This window comes from Marmota flaviventris, chromosome 2, assembly GCF_047511675.1.
Source record: "Marmota flaviventris isolate mMarFla1 chromosome 2, mMarFla1.hap1, whole genome shotgun sequence".
Lineage (NCBI taxonomy): Eukaryota > Metazoa > Chordata > Mammalia > Rodentia > Sciuridae > Marmota > Marmota flaviventris.
The window spans coordinates 36,908,440-36,924,920 of NC_092499.1; the positions used below are offsets into that span (position 1 = coordinate 36,908,440).

At 52.6% G+C, this 16,481-nt stretch overlaps 1 protein-coding gene across 1 annotated transcript; it reads right to left on the reverse strand.

The window, feature by feature from the left end:
* Positions 1-1,921: 1,921 nt before the first annotated feature.
* Positions 1,922-15,517, reverse strand: Zfhx2 (zinc finger homeobox 2). The gene is made up of 9 exons (XM_027920093.2): positions 13,486-15,517; positions 12,774-13,291; positions 12,008-12,248; positions 10,673-10,747; positions 10,222-10,280; positions 8,530-8,730; positions 7,863-7,989; positions 4,218-7,688; positions 1,922-3,959 (listed from the first exon to the last, which is right to left on the reverse strand). The coding sequence occupies exons 1-9, from the start codon at positions 15,515-15,517 to the stop codon at positions 2,980-2,982; spliced, it is 7,704 nt and encodes a 2,567-aa protein (XP_027775894.2). The 3' UTR covers positions 1,922-2,979.
* Between the last annotated feature and the right edge of the window lie 964 nt (positions 15,518-16,481).

Below are 16,481 nucleotides of genomic sequence, written 5' to 3' on the forward strand. Positions count from 1 at the left end.
TTCTGTCTACCAGAATGGCCACCATTCATTTCTCTCTGGAGCAGAAGGGCTTCTACTAGGAATATCAGGTCTGAGACAGGGGCTGGGGAGGAATGCTTCCAGCCACTGGAAATGTCAAATATGTACCCTCAAGAAGCATGTTGATTGATGTGTCAGTAGAGTTAGCCAGACTATTTTGCCCCATAAATTCCAGTGTTCCAGGTAAGTACAGTGCTCAGTCAGTTCCTGTTATCATTGTGAAGGACCTGAATGTCTCCCAGCCTGGGGTTGGTTGGGTTTCAGGGGTGTTTGGTGTTGGAAGGCAAGAAGGGAAATTTATGGTTAAATCAAGTCTTAGTGAAAACATTCACAGTTCAAACTAAAGCCAACCTTTCCCAGCTGTAGGTCCCTAAAATGCATGACACCATACCTTGAATTCCATGTCAGGTGTTTGCTAAGGTTTTCTTTTAAAATGTTTCATTTTCTCATTTTTTTGGTCATTGTTTTCAGATTTTATATACAAGTCACATTCCCAGAAAGCACAGAGTGAAAAAGCTTCTTTTCTCATACACATGCTGCTAAGAAAATAGTTTTATACACAGAATTTCAACAGGAGAAAAAGATAGGGAGAGAGGGATGTGAGAGAGATGTTGAAAAGAAGGAAAGGAAGGGTTGAAGCAAGCGCTAGACTTCAGTGTGTTAGTTGTTCTTCCCTTCTAGTGCCTACATTTATGACTGACATTTTTGGTATCATCTGAATAACTAGTTCAGCCAATTGTGGCTTACCTGTAATTGGCTGAAGTTGGAGTTCTGGATTTTAAAACTGAATGGGACAGGATGTGAAATTCACAGAATACATGGGGACTAAGGACTAAGCTGGATTTTCTCTTCCTCAGTCCCCTCCCATGTTTTCTGCACTGCTACTACTACTACTTCAGTATAAACATGTTCAGAGAGCACAGTGTTTGAGAGACTGAAAAACTAAGTCCCGGAACTGGCTGACTTGTGAATATTAAATGGATAATGGTGGTGGAAGCAGTGTGAGGGAAGAGATCTTGGGGATAAGGGAGCAGGAGACATATCTGGAGGACATGGGAAATTTTGCAGGCTTTTCTTGCTAAAATAAAACATTTCATTTTCTACCCTGTGCCACTTTAGCTGGGTTTTGGGGTTGTCAGAATTACCCCCTGGTGGTTACAGAGGAAATGAGGTTGGGGTGAGGAAGCTTCTTCTAGGTCATTACTCTTCTGTTGTTTCTCCTGGTGATAGTACCCATCAACTAACATCAGCTCTAGATCTTGAGATCTAGATCACAGATCTTGATTTCTTTGGAATTGTCTCCAGCAGCTGCTGCTTAATGGAGGAGGTGTGCCCTTCTAGGTCAGATGGAGCAGGAGCAAGGGCAGAGGACAAAGGGGAGGAAGGAACATGGGGAACAAAGAACCATGCAGAGGCAAAGGAGGTTCAAGAAATGTCTAAAAATGTGATGGCACCACAAAAGGAAGGAAACTATGTTTATGGAAAAAAGGAAATGAAAGGAAATGGAGGTAAGTGAAAGGGATTCATACCTTGATTTCAGAAACCAAACTTTCCCATCTACCCCTATTTTCCTGGGACTGCCAGGATAACTTCTGGCAATATTGACTTTCTGACAGCTAAAAATGAGGATATTACCTGTTCTGATAAATACTCAGTTCAGGGCACAGGGACATGTCTCCTCAGGGTCCAGGCCCTTTCCCCATTACCAGACCTCCCTCTGCACCTGGGCACTCACTGTAAGGGGAAGGCTGCACTGCTTCCAGTCCTGTGAGAATTGCCAGCCCCCAGAAAGGAATTAAAGCCATCTGGTCTTCCAGAGATGAGGTGGTCTAAAGAAACCCTTATGGGAAAGGGGGACACAAACAGGAAAAAACACTTGTTTGATGGGAGAGTTTTCTTTTTTTTTTTTTTCTCTGTATTTTCCAAGTTTGTTTTTCTTTAGTTCATTCCACTGGTCTCTCCATCTCTCTTTTGTGCGCACGTGCACGCACTCTCGCTCTCGTTTTTTGGTTGTGTGTGTTTCAGTTTTTAAAAGAACTTTGGATTTGCCGTTGGTGGGCAGCGCCGGTCCCTGGAGGCTGGACCACCCCATGGCAGGGCTAGGACAAGGGGCAGGTCCACGGCTGCTGAGAGGATCTCTGTGTTTAAAGCCTTTGAGAATAAGTTACTGCAGTTCCCAGGGTGTGGGGTGGGGGTTGGCAGAGGGGTTCCTGTCGGCGGCTTCCCCTAGAGTCCAGGCCGCAGTAGCCCCCATCAGGTGAGGAGAGGGTTTTGAGGGATGGGTTTGGGGAGAGTGAACTGGAAGCACTTCTCCCCCTGCCAACCTCCAGTTTGGTTTAGAGTTTTGTGGGCTCCCTGCCCATCCCAGGCTCCAACTTTGGGAGCCAATTGGGTTTTTGGAAAGAGTTTGAGAATGGTATGTCGCTCTAGACAAGGAGGGTAGGAAGAAGGGGGAGTGGCAGTTTATTTTCCATCCCCCTTCTTTGTCTTGGGTTTTCTTTTTCCTTCTTTCTTCTTCTTCTTCTTTTTTTTTTTTTTTTCCTTTTTTGGTGTTTTCTCAGTTAGTGGAATATTATGGGATAGTCTGTGTTTATAGAAGTGGGAGGGGGGCTGGGAATTCATTGGGGAAATGGAAGGTGGAACCAAGAGAAGGTTTATGTATGATACACAGACAAGTATGAATAATCAAGATGCCAAGGGGTATGTGTCTGTCTGTCTATGAAAACATATGGGCAAGGGCTACATCTGCCAGGAGCTGAGGAAGAGGATCAAAGTGTGTCTGTGGGTGAGGGAGGAGGCAGGACTCTGCTGGAGGTGGGGTGTGTGAAGCCCACTGAGGGTGGGAATTGAAAGATCCCCATGAGGTGGGCAGAGCCAAAGGTTGGGGTGAGGGATTTGAGTTCCCACCAAACACCCCTTGGGGTAGAAGAGGGAGACCTCTCCCCATCTTGGTTAATCTGTTTATAAAGCTAGAAGTGTAGAGGTAGTAGTAGTTTTTGGGTTGGAGTCCGTGTGAGGTAATCTTGCTTCCTCTTTGGCAAAAGCCACAGCAGCTGGAGCAGCAGTGGTGGCGTTGGTGACTGTGATGGGTGGGCCCCCTGGGGGTGGGGCCGCCTTGCGCCTGTGGGCCGAGGAGCGCAGGTGGGAGGCCAGGGCTTCACGCCCACTCAGCAGCACCTCACACGCCAGGCAGTGGTAGGTGCAGATGGGCACTCGCAGTGGGGGGGGCATGGGACCCCCAGAACTCCGTCCAAAGAAGCAGAAGGATCTCTGGTGGGCAGTAGCTGGGGCCTCCCCTTCAAATGCCATCTTGCATTGGCGGCACAGGTAGCGATGAGTCACATCCACAGTGGAGATGCCAGTACTGCCTGTCAGCAGCTCATCAGCCTCCCCAGCTTCCCCCTCCCCAGGAGCAGGCAATTCAGGAGGCTTTGGAGGTGCTGTGGCTGTGGGCTCAGGGGGCTGGGGTGGTGGCTGGAGGAGGGCATTGGGGAGCAGCCCAATGAGGGTCTGAGGTATCACAGGGTTCATGGGAAATAGCCCCTTCTTCATGCCATAGAGCTGTTGAAAGTAGGCCCCCTGTAACTGGGGGCCAAAGACAGCTGGCGGTGATGTCCCTGCTGTGGGGGGTAATGGGAAGGGCAGGAATTGGCCCCCCAACAGGGCTGGGACAGTGGCCTTCAATGCTTTGAGGTTCTTGAGGGCATCAGTGGAGGGGTTGGTAGGGGCCACAACTGGCTTTCGCTCACCAGAGACCTTGTCCCCGGAGGGCTCGGTAAGTGGGCCCGGGACAGAGTCCGTGGTGCTTGCTGTGCAGGTGTCAGTTTGGTCGGGCACAGATCTCTGAGGTAAGGGGCGTCCGGGGCCAGCAGTCTGGACCACTGTGGTAGCAGGCAGGACTGAAGTGGCAAGGCCAAGGAGGCCTGAGGAGGCTGCAGGGCCTAGGAAGACGAAAAGAGGGATGAAGGGTTCATCACCTCTGCTCCCATTGACCTCTCTTCTCTCAACCATGGCCTTCTATAGTCACATTCCCACCACCCAGCTTCCAGCCCCCCTTCCCTCCTTTCTCCTAATAGCTGGAAGCAAAGGAGGACCATAGGGAAAGACTGGACCTGGGAAAGTAAAAAAGGCAACAGAAGGGCATGGCATTAAAGGGAGATGTTCTCAGAAGTCCAACTCCTCCCAGCCTTCCCACTCACCTGAGCTGAAAGGAGCTAAGCTGCTGAGTGGTGGCTGGGCCAGAGCTGGGCTGGACAAGAGCACTGGGGCCAGGCGAGGCAGGGCTGGGGCAGCTCCAATGGGCACTGAAGCAGGTGTGGTGACAGGTGGGGCCTTGGGAGTTGGGGGGACCTCAGGTGCTGGGGCCAAGTCATAGCACTTGCTTTCATTCTTCAGCTGGGCTCGGACTGCCTCTTTGAGTTTGGCCAGGTGCTGGCGGGAAAAAAGATGGCCTCGGCAGGAAACATAGAAATCATACTTGACATCACAGTAAGGGCAGTCGGTGCGCTGGGCTGCCAAGGGGCCCTCGCTGTTGCCCCCACTACTCCCCACAACCACCCCCTGCAATTTGGCCTTCTTTTCCTTGGCTCGAGCATTCTGGAACCAGACCTGAATGACTCTCTTAGGCAGCCCAATCTCTTCCCCTAGCACCTCACACTCCTGCATGGTTGGGGTGCGGTAGGCTTCATAGCAAGCTTTCATGATCTTCAGCTGCAAGCTGCTCATCTGGGTCCTGTAGCGCCGCTGCCCCATTCCATCTGGAATCCCACTCCCACCTCCCAGCCCCCCACTGGTCCCTCCACTGGGGGACTCTGGTTCAGCTAGGCTGGAAGCAGATGAATCACTTAGGTCTCCTGCAGATGGACTGCAAGCCTCACTTTCTGGAGAAGCTTTAGATGGTTCCTCTGGTATCTCATCTTCACTTGGTGGAGGGGGTAGTGGGAGAGGTAACAGTGGTTCTGTTGATGTGATGGCCTCTTTCCCAGGTGGCAGGAAAGGCAGAGGTCCTGCAGTAGGGGTGACTGTAGGATAGGGAAAAGCAGGTGCTTCCCTCTTTGAGGCTTCTCTCCCAGTCCCATCATCCATCTTGCCCAATAGGAGATTAAATTTAGGGAAAGGTGCAGGGGTGGGTGTGACAGTGGGTTTGCCTGATGGACTAGGCACCCCTCCAGGAGTGCTTCGAAACTGGCCTTTCCTTTCCCTGGCCCTGGTATTCTGGAACCAGACCTGTACCACTCTCTTTTTGAGCCCCACCTCTTCAGAGATGCAGTCAAGCATCTTGCGTGTTGGATTGGAGTCCTGCATGTACCACCGATACAGGATCTCCAGCTGCTCAGGCAGGATGGTAGTACGCAGGCGCTTGTCCCTGGGGGGCTCACCCTCCCCTCCACCCCCTACTTCACTGCCTGTGGGGGACAGGCTGCCCTCTTCATGCTTCCGTTTGAGGGGTGGGCCTGGCACTGGTGGGGTCCCTGCCACCAGAGGGTTTCGCTCCCCAAACACTAGCAAGGGTAGATCTAAGAGCTGAGGGGGAGCACTGGGTTGCACAGATGGCAGGATATGTAGTCGGCGGTGACTTGTCAGGAGGTCCTGGCTGGGAAAAGTGATGCCACATTGGTCACAGCTGTGAGCTGGGGAAGGTGAGGGAGGAGCCTTCCCTTCTGGCTCTTTGCCTCCTGGCTTTGTTGCCTCTGCCTGGCTCAGCTCCTCCATTTCTGGAGGTTCCGGTGATGGACCCACAGGCCCTGCTGGGGGCTCCAGACTCTGTTCCTCTTCTACTTCTTCCTCTTCTAACTCTTCCTCCTCTTCCCCTCTCTCTGCCTCTTCTTCCTCCTCTTCAGGGGTCTGGTCGTCATAGCATTTCTTGAGGTGCCGCACCAACTCAAAAACACAGGAAAAAGTGGTGTGGCAGCGCCTGCAGCCAGAAGCTCCCCCTGTGCCTCCTCCCGTGGGCACAGGCCCACCCTCGCAGGCATTTTTGCGTGCTTTTTGACGGGCATTCTGGAACCACACTACCACCACACGGCTAGCTAGACCCAAGAGACTTGCGAGCCGCTCCACCTCTCCGTCCTTGGGGTAGGCACTGGTCTCAAAGAAAGACTGCAGGGCCTGGGTCTGGAACTCCGTGAACTTGGTTCTGGAAAAGCGGCGGCCTGGAGGAACTAGGGGAGGAAGATTCCCTCTGGAGCTTTCTTCCTCCTCTAGGGGCCAGCGTCCTCCTGGCCGGCTTCGTTCTTCAGGAGCACGGGCCCCTCCTGCTTCAGGCTCTGGGACCAGGAAAGGTGGGCCCATTTGGGAAGCAGGTGGCTCTAGAGACCCATCAGGAGGCTTGGGAGGCTCCACAGGGGGTGGGTAAAGGCTATCATAGCTCTTTCGAAACTGAGCTGCATACCGGCTCAGAGCCTCAAAAGGCAGAAAGCGGCGATGGACATGCTCCTCATGTGTCTTGAGGATGAGCATATTGGAGAAGAGCTTTCCACAAGCTCCACAGGCCAGCTTGTCTCCACCTGCTAAGGCCTCTGGGGGAGGAGGCGTTGGGGGAGGGGGCACAGCCTGCTTTCCTTCATTGTACTGAATCACCAGCTCAAAGCCAAAGTTTTCTAGAAGGGCTTTGGCTGCAGTACGGGCAGCCTCGTTGGGTGATGGGTGGGGTGGTGAGGAGGGCCCTGCCTCACTCCCCTCCTCTGCCAGGGCGGGCCGCTCCCATTCCTGCTCAGCTAGCTCAGCCTTGGGGGGTGGGGGTGGGGGAGGTGGAGTGGTAGCTGGCAGGGAAAGCATAGGTGCAGGCCCAGCCAGTGCCAGCTTGGGCCCCACCTTGAGGTCGTGGAGGTAGAAGGGCAGGAGCAGCTGCTGCTGTTGGAGTTTAAGCAGTGATTCGGGCACTAGAGGGAAGTGGGGTAGGACTGGTGGAGTGAAGAGAGGGGCTGGAAATCGGTGCAGGTCCAAGGGAGGGGGAGGTGGGGTTAGGAAGGGCAGTCCAGATATGAAACCACTGGGGTCAGGCCCCTTCTTTTCAGTGCCCACCTCCCCCTCTGTCTCTCCTTCCTTGGGCTCTTCTTGACTACGCTCTGGCCCCTCAGTCTTGGCATCAGTCTTGGCCCCCCGTGAGCGAGTCTGATGCAGAACTGATCGCATGTGGATCTCCAGGGTGGAGCTCTGGTTGTAGGAAACTCGGCAGACTGTGCATTTAAAGGGCTTGTCTGTGGTGGCAGCAGTGGTGGGTGGGGCACCAGCTTCTCCCCGACTAGGGCCAGAGGGGTCAATGGCTGCCTTCTTCATCTTATGAAGATGGGAGACAGAATTATAGTGAACCAAGAGGATATTCTTCTGGGTAAAGGACTCTTTACACACAGTACACTTATAGGGCCGGGCAGGATCAAGAAACTTGTCAAGGGCAAAGTTGGTGGTCTTCCGATAGGTCAGAGGGTGGCGAGAGTCAGCTGGGGCTAGCTCTGCAGAGCGGGGCTCCCCCACAGTCCCCTCTTCCTCCTCAGCCATTGTGGATGGAGGAGCCACTTCTTCAGCTTGGGTATCAGGCCGAAGGACAGGAGATGGGGCTGAAGAAGAGGGATGATCGGGGCTTCCCGAGGGCTTGTCTGGGACCTCAACCTGGGTCTGGGGAGGATCAGGAAGAGGATCTGGGCTGGCTTCTGGGGTCAAGTTAGGGCCTTCTACAAGAAAGAAAACAGGATATGGTGAAAAAAGGCTACTTTGGTCATCCCTCCATCCCACCTCCCTGATCCAGGGTGACAGACCTGGCCTCAGTCATCTAGGACCTTCCTGGTGCATGAAGACCAGGTCCCCTTTCCTGTCAATTGGAGATGTGCTGCTGTCCCCTTCCTTACCTGCTGCCTGGTCTCTGCTGGGTGTGGGCTCTGGCCCAGGAGTGGGGGGTGCTGGGTCGTCCTCCAGAGGGCTTAGTATGGGCCCAGGTAGCACTTTGGTCATAAAGGTCATCTCTACAGTTGTGGCCTATAATGTGAGAAATCTGAGTAGCTTCTGAGTAGCTTCATCACCATAACCTACCACCCCCTATACTACTCCAGAACCCTCTACACTGTATCTATACCTGAACTGTGCCAAGCTCTTTCCCCAGAGATTCCAACCTCATCTCTGGATAAAATGTCCACCTAATTGCTGCCTGGGGTCAGGCCCCTTCTTTTCGGTGTGGACTCCTGCCTCTCTTCTCTGGTTATCTCCTTCCCCAGGCTGAAAATCATCTTTTCTTGAAGCCACTTGGCCCTTGCAAGTCAGTGCCTGCTGTCACATAACTGTTCTCAGGACTTAATGGAAGTGAGGGAAAAGCTGTTTTCTCATGCAGAAGCAGAGGCAGCTAGATAAGCTCAATGCTGAGCATCCCCCAACTCCAGAATCCCACTTAAAACCTATGAAATGCTACTTTCTTCAATACCAACACATAGGTTTGCCTGAATACACCTGCCTCTTCCTCTCCTCCTGAACAGCCCTGATAGGCTCTACTACACCACCTTCACCCAGCCCATCCATACTCACCACAAGAAGCAGCTTTTCCACACACTCAGGCACCACATTGTGAAGGTGGCTGAGGTGGAAGTGCAAGGCAGGCCGGCCTACCAGCTGCTCCTGGCACAGTGGGCACCTGTATTTAGGCTGCACTGCATGCTGAGAGAGAGTATGAGCCTTGACCTGGTCAGACTCTGGGCTCAGGAAGCTGCAGTATGGACAGCAGTATACCTGGAGAGCACAGATGGGCAGAAGAGGAGGTGTCAGGCAAGGGGGAATTCACCATGACACAGTGCTTCAGGTTTTTCAATGTAGCACTGCCCCCAACTCCTTACGTAGCCAGGTAGGAAGGCATAGCAGCCACCCAGCCTCTGCTGAAAGTCCTGAAAGCTGTCTCCTCCCTTGTCTCCCTGGGCCTAACCAAGGCTCCTATCTTGCTTTCCTTTTTTCTCTGGCCCTTTCCCACCATTCTGGCTTCTATCGTTATTTTAATTTTTTTTTTTTTTTAATTTGTGTGTTTGTGTCTTTCCTTTACTCTGAAGCCCTATTACAATTCTCCAGCTTATAGATAGCCCTGTACCTGCCTCTACCTTGGACTTAAGTTTTCTTTCACACATCCATCTTGTTCCTTCTCTGTGAGATGCCTCCATTTCTTCTGGGTACTTTCAGGACCCAGGGGTCCCTTGTTCCTTCCTGCTTTGCCTCTCCATATTCCCTGACTTTCTCCTGTAGAGGGGCCCTACCTGTCTGCTAGGAAGCAGCTTTCTCCCTCTTGCTCAGCAGGCCACCCACACAGGCACCTTTCTTAAGATAAACAAACACCACAGCTCCCCTAGTGGCCCAGGAAAATTCTGGCCTGGCCTTGTCAGCACAGTCTCACTCCACACCTCAGAGGGTGGAGCCCTGAGAGGCTGATGTCGCCTGACTGCCTGAACATCCTGCATTTTGCATGCCACCTCAGATCAGGCTTGTCTCTGGCTCACTTACTTTCCTGTCATCTGTCATTGGTCTAGGCCTGCGTGTCAGGAAGGGGTGGTTACAAAGGAAGGGGATCCATGTGCTCATCTAAGTGCACCTGCTAGCTCTGCAAGTGGGAACAGGAGTTGGGAAGAGGAGGAGCTGAGGACCCAGGCATCTGCATGCTTCCCTCCAATTTGGAAATGGCAGGGTGCAGGTTGGCTTCCCGAGACCAGAGGCTGGGAATCCCCTCAGACTCAACATTTACAGGCCAAGAGCTCAACTACTCCTGGGTCTTGCCTAAGCCCAAATCCTGGGAATTTATAGGTCTGTGGGACTTGCTATGAGGGTGAATCACTTGGCTGGTGCCTGTACCATCAAGGGAGTGCCAGGACAGTTCTGTCTGGGCTCAGGGATTCTTTTCTATGCAGCATGAATATCGATGTCTAGTTCCTTCTGCAGCAGGTCTTTTATTTTTGCCTCTCTCTTCCAACTACTTTCAATTTTTTCTACCCTCAATTCCATTCCTCTCTTCACTTTTCCCTCAAATTCCTGTTGTCCCTTCCTATCATCTCCTATCCTGTTTCATCCCTTGGGCCCAGCTCTGCCTGGCATGTGCTGAACATATGAATTCCTGGCTGGAATTTCTCACATGTTGTATTCTGAATGAAATTAGTGATAAGCATGATAAAAGCCTTTAGAATATGAGCAGATCTCAGTAGAACCCCCCCCCCCTCCACTTGTCCTAGTTACCCCAGTTCTGACCGTGGTCTGGTTGGCACTGTCTCTGGAAGGCCCAGTCCTATTCTCTGCCTCTTCAGAAGCTGAGGATGAAAAGAAAAGAGATTAAGCCCTTCCTCTTCCTTTCACAGATCCCCCCAGCCCTTAAGATGATTTATAGCAAAGAGCTTTCAGGGTAGGGGGTGGACTCTAGAAAAAGGGAGAAAGGGCAAGAGTAGCCAGAAGCCAGGTGAGGCCTTCTGGGACCAATTCCAGGTTAGCACAATGGTCAGGTTTGTGTCTTCAGAAAGGGTGGAAGCACCTACACCTCTATGGCTCAGTCTCCCTTCCCTCTGATGAGCACTTTCTTTGATCAGTTTTGCTCCTTAATGCAGGAGACCTTGCTGGATGCTTGAATTTCTATAAGGCCCATGAGCATCTCAGGATGTATGAGGATGGGGAAAGGGAAGGAAAGTGGATCAGAGGAGTAACTCACCCAACTGCTCTGTCTTGTTCTGGGCATCTTTCTCAGGGGTGGGTGGCTCAGCTAAGGAGGTGACAGGAGCCTTCCCTGTGTAAGATAGGGAGAGTCAGCTTAAAGAAGTGAAGCATCAGGGAAGGGAGGGCAGAGGAAGCAGGATAAGCAGCCACTCAAGGAAGAAGAAAAGGATGACGAATCTACCAAAAAGAAACACTCATACAGAGGGCCAAGGGAAAAATTACAGAGTCAGAACTAGTAGGGCCTAAGAAATCATCTTGTGTGAGTCCAGCCCACTGTGCTTTTATAGAAACAAGCCCAACAGTAGGCATCAGAAACTGGACTAAACTTGGCTCCACACCTTGACTGACCCTGGAAGCAAGGAGCCCCAAGACTGTAATGGGAGAGGAACTCAAAAAGGAAGCTGAGGTTGAATGGCAGCAGCGGCTATGGTGAGCTGGAGGCCGCAGGTCTAGCTGGGAGAGGAGATTACCACTCAAGTAAGAATTGACAGATGTGTAGGAATTTATTTTCGGTGGCAGCCTAATTAAAGTGTTAAAAGTTCCTTAACTCCATTCAGCCCTGCGCCAGGATCGTTAGCTATTGATCTGGGCCCCTCCAGCACTTAACTCCAGCCAGCATATTGGCAATTCAATTAGCACCAGTCAATGCTTCCTGTTCCTGGTTCCTTCTGCCCGTGCCCTCACCTTCGCCCACCACTGGCCTCTCCAAATCTCAGAAACCCATGCCCACCTCTGACAGCTCCTCCAGGCTCGTCTCCTGTACCCTCTGGATCAATGGCACCTGGCTGGTTGTTACCAGCCTCTGCCCGTACCACCTCAACTGCCTAAGGGGGACTCTAAGCCCAGCCTTAGAGCTGAAGACTTCCTAGAAACAGGAAGAGTCTAGAAAGCTTGTCAGGACCTCTTCCTATCCCTGCTGCCTTTGGACCATGCCTACAGCTCCCATCTCTTTCCAAATCTTGGCCCAGCACAAGTCAGGTTCTATCCTTTTCTTTTTTCTATCTTTTGTTTCCCTCTTGACCAGCTCCAGCCTGCCGCCTCTTATACTCAGTGGTGCTAGGATGCTAGTCACTGCTCAGAATCACGGGGTGATTCCTCCTCACCTCCCTTCCTATTCTTTTCTCTACCCAGCAAAGTCCCTGTCCTTCTCTGCTCTCCTGCAACAGCCTGTTGTTCCTTCTCATTGCTGGGCAGCCCCATGTTTCTGAAGCCCACATCACCTATTTTCATCCTCTCACAGCTCCTTTCTACTTCTACTGGTGGCCCACAGACCCATTATGTGTCTGTCAGGTCCCTATACCCTGATGCCCTCCAGTCCCCACTTTCTCACCAGGAGTTTGGAGCGGCCCATGGCTGAAGCTCAGGATGCTTTGAAGACCTGAGAGTCCTTCCTCTGCTGTCGGGCCATTCTGTAGCAGCTGTAGACGCCTCTGGGCCTGGGCATCACGGTGGGCAGGGGCACGCAGGTGTTGCAGCACAGCCAAGCGGGAGGGTGTCTCCCAGGCACAGAGCAGGCAGCGGTAAAGCCCTGGCTCTGTGCCCACCTCTGCTCCCTCCATTTCCAGCAGAAACTAGAAACATGGGAAGATGCTGGCATAGGCCCAGAAGGGACACCTCCAGACCTCAGGGGACTTGTTTGCCTCCCCTAATGGAGCCTGACTAGCAGGACCTCCCCACCCCATTCAACCTTCCATCCTCTGGACCCTTTTTCCTTTTTATGGCCACCTGAATACTACTGTTTTTTTCACCAAATTTCTTTCTCTTACTCCTACCAATCCTGGACTCCTTCCTAGTATGTGAATGGAATCTTATTCCATCCTCTTGAATTTCTGGTGATGTGAAGGACTGAGCTAACATGGATCCCTCCCTCCAGTCCCAGATATCAGAAGAGCTGAATAAAGTCTATTTCACTTCATCATGATCCACTACTCTTTGTTGTCTTTCTTCAGGTCTGCCCAAACGGTTTATAACTCTGGTGCATACTTCTTCATTTCTGTCACCCTGAGTTTTTCCATCACTTCCCTACTCTGCGTCTCTCCCCTCCACCCCCACCCTTTTTCCCTTATCTTTCCTGCCTCCTCCTGCCCCAGCCTCACCTTGTAGATCTGGCTGTTCTCTTCATGGGCTGACCCCCGGGCATGCAGCTGCATCTTCTCCTTGCTGTTGGACTCAAAGTCACAGATGTTGCAGCGCAAGTGCAGTGGGGAGACAGACCCGTAAGGAGTCCCATCCCCCAGGGGGACTGGGGAAGGGGTGCCCATGGCCCCACCCCCCTCCCGAAGGTGGGCTGCCAGCTGATACTTCTGAGCATGTTTGTCAGTCTTGAGGTGGAGCTGGAAGTTGGCCTTGAGCTGGGTGCCATAGCAGCAGAGCTTGCAGCGGTGGGTGTCACCAGCCACCTCCTTCCATTCAGCTTCTGGGAGGCTCCGGCCTACACTGCAGTGGTAGAGCAGCAGCTCCAGGCTGTCTGTGCTAAAGGCCTGGCACACTAGGCAGCGGAACACCTTTGGGGACGGGCTATCATCTGGGGGTGGTGAGGCGGGTAGGCCGTCTGACGAGGAGCCCAGGAGCTGACTTGGAGGCAGATGGGTCTCTGGGGAAAGGTTGCCAGGGGCTAGAAGACAGAGATAAGATTAGTGCCCAAGGAAGAGATGGTGCAGGTTCAGTTTGCTAGGCAGGGAGGCCAATTAATGAGTAGGAGAGTGCTCAGAGGGAGTTGTGGTTACCTAAGTGGGGAGCTGGCCTTGGAAGAAAGCAGAGAATAATTTGGCTTGGGTAGGGGAGAACAGTAGAGTTCAGGGAGCTTACCAGGTGTTGGGAACTTGCGGGCAGGTGCTCCAAGGTGGTGGAAACCATTGAGAAGTAGCTGGGCTTCCAAGGGCTTGTCTGGCCTCAGCCCAGGGCCAGGCATGGAAGTCTGAGGCTGCCCTAGGACCTGGGGCCCAAAGTACTGGAAGAGTTCAGGGGGGTTGTTGGGGGCAGCTCCTGGTGGGGGAGGAGGTCCTGGCCCTACCAGCCCAGGTGGCAGGCCCAGCGGCAGTCCCTGGTGCAGCATTAATACATTCTGCATGTGCTTCTCAGAGGTCATATGGATGCGTAGGTTGCGGGAGATGTTTGTCTCATAGCTGCACACCTTGCACTGCCAGGACGATTTGGTCTTGGGCTCTTTGTCACCCGTGGAGGGTGGGAGTGATGCCTCTGGGGGACTTCCCTGTCCTCCCGGCCCTGCCTGGAAGCCCTGCAGGTTGGCGAGGTGCTTGTCAGACTGCATGTGGATGCTGAGGTTGCCTTTGGTGGTGGTAGAGTAGTTGCAGACATCACAGCGATAGGGCTTATAGCCGCAGTTGTAGCTCTCTCCACGAGCAAGGCGGGGGTGGGCTCCCCCGGCGCTGCAATAGCTACAGTGACTGTTGCTCTCAGGGTGCTTTTCCCTCATGTGCACATCCAGAGTCTGCTGGTACTTGTAGTGCCAGTTGCACTTGGGACACTTGAGTGTCTTGCAGGAGTTGCGTGAATGTAGCAGGGACATGTGGCTGGATAGGCTGAGGCCCTGGAAGGCTGCAGGGGCTGGGGTGTAGTCATCAGCCAGGCGGTAGGGCTGGGGTGGGTCGTTGGGGTCTTCAGGGGAGCCCACTGGAACAGGAAGAGTTGCCCCCTCCTTGGAGGTGGGTGAGCTTTGGTTGAGTGGGGGACAGAGCCCTACATCCTCTTCTTGCCCCTCAGGGAACCAATCTGGCCCTTCCTCGCCTGCTGCTACTGGCGATTCTTTGGCTTGGGTTGGGCTGGGGTCCCAGGTGGTTAGGGTTGCATGTGGGGAGGGTGGGCTGAGAGCCATGACTTCTTCAGCAGGGAGGACAAGGCCCTGGACTTCTGCCTCAGGAGGGCCATCCTTGGTCTGGGCTACATTCTCCTCCATGTTTGCTGTGCTACTGTCGTCAAGGGGCTTTTCAAGAGAGGGGCAAGTGAGGGATTTTGGTTCCAGAAAGCTTATGAGGGCCATGCAGCCTTCTTCCCCCTCCTGGAGCACAGCTGGGCTACACAGCAGGCCCTGGTGTTGGGCAAGAGTTAGCTTCACCCCATGAGACTGTGTATGCCCCATAAAGGCCTGGGGCCTGCTGAAACCCAGGCGGCACAGAAGGCAGAGCCAGAAAAATGCCCTGTGGTCTTCCCCTTTGCTCCCTATGGGGCCATCTTTGGGATCTCCGGGTGGGTTTGGAGCCAACTGGTAGCTCCAGAAGGCTCCATCCCTTCCCTCACAGGCAGCCGGAGATGGCGCTGAGGTATCATGGGACAGAATTTGGTCAGAAGAGCTAAAGCCTTGGATTGGGTCAAAGCCATGTTGAATGTGAAGGGCAGTAAGATGTGCAGGGGGTGGATTGGCAAGGAGGGGCAGGCTGGGCTCTTTTTTGATGCCTGCCTCACCCCAGGGGAAGCCCTTTGGTAACAGGAATTCACTGCTGCCTGCCAGGGATAGCGTGGCTACTAGGTAGGCCTCGCCACCAGCTGTGAAGAATAAGTGGTTTTTCAGGTCCATGGGAGGGAGCCCTTCCTCCTCCTGTTCCTTGTCTTTTCCCACCCCCACATCCTTTGGTGGGAAGTGACCATAGCCAGGCTCTTCTTGGGGCTCCTTTGGTGGAACAAGGCCACAGCCTGACTCCAGAGGCTGTCCCCCTGGCTCTGAGGGCCTCATGCTCTCAGAGGTGGAGGGGGCAGCAGGGGGATCTTTGGTGACAGGATCAGAGGGGGTGCTGGAGGAGGAGGTGTCCGGAGGTGGGGACAGGGCATTGTGCCCAGGGGAGGGGGTGGTGCCAGTGGTAGAGGCTGAATTAAGGGTAGCCATGGTAGACGGAGACGTGCTGGGGGTTCATTTCAGCGTGCCAGCCAGTACCCTGCAGGAAACATGGAGAGACAGAGCTGTGAGGCCACAGGGACCCCAGCCAGGCTAAATCTCTGGATACTTTAGCCTCATCCTCTTCCGTAAACACCAGACTCAGACACCTGCCTGCCAACTTTGAAGCTTTACTCAGTGTCTAACAGACTTTGAAATTAACATGTCCAAAGTCAGAATTCATTATTTCTCCCTCAACCTGCTCCTCTTGCCTATCTCAAAATGGTACCTTTATCTAGTTGCTTAGACTAACAGCATAAAGTTTTTTCTTCTTTTTTTCTCTCTTGCCTTTCCCTGTGTCCATTTCTATAGCAACCTCTAGAATGTGTCAAACCCTGCATTGATCATCTTTGCTACTAGCATTAGCCTGGTCCAGGTCATTATCATTTCTGAACTAAAGCAACAGACACATCCACATTAACCTCCCATTTCTACTACTGCCCCTTCCCATCTAGTCTTCCTCCACCCAGCAGCCAGAATGATCTTTTATTTAATTCTCATTTATGAAAAGTGCCAAACATTTATAGTACACCAAATTATATGAAACAGCCTTTTTTTTTTTTTTTAAACCCATCATTCAGCTTCATCAACCATCCACTCATGACCTGCCTATTTTCTCTGTGTCCCCACCCACTTGCCCACCTTTTCATGTATCATTTTATTTTTATTTTTTGGTACCAGGGATTAAACCCAGAGGTACTTAACCACTGAGCCATGTCCTCAGCCCTTTTTATTTTTTGAGACAGGGTCTTGCTGAATTACTGAGGCTGGCTTTAAACTTGTGATCCTCCTGCTTCAGCTTCCCAAACTGCTAAGATTACAGGTGTGCGCCAATCATGCCCAGCTCATAATTCGTAATTGTCTTTTCTAACATGTAAATTATACTATATTCTTAAATGCTTAGAACCCATCAAGG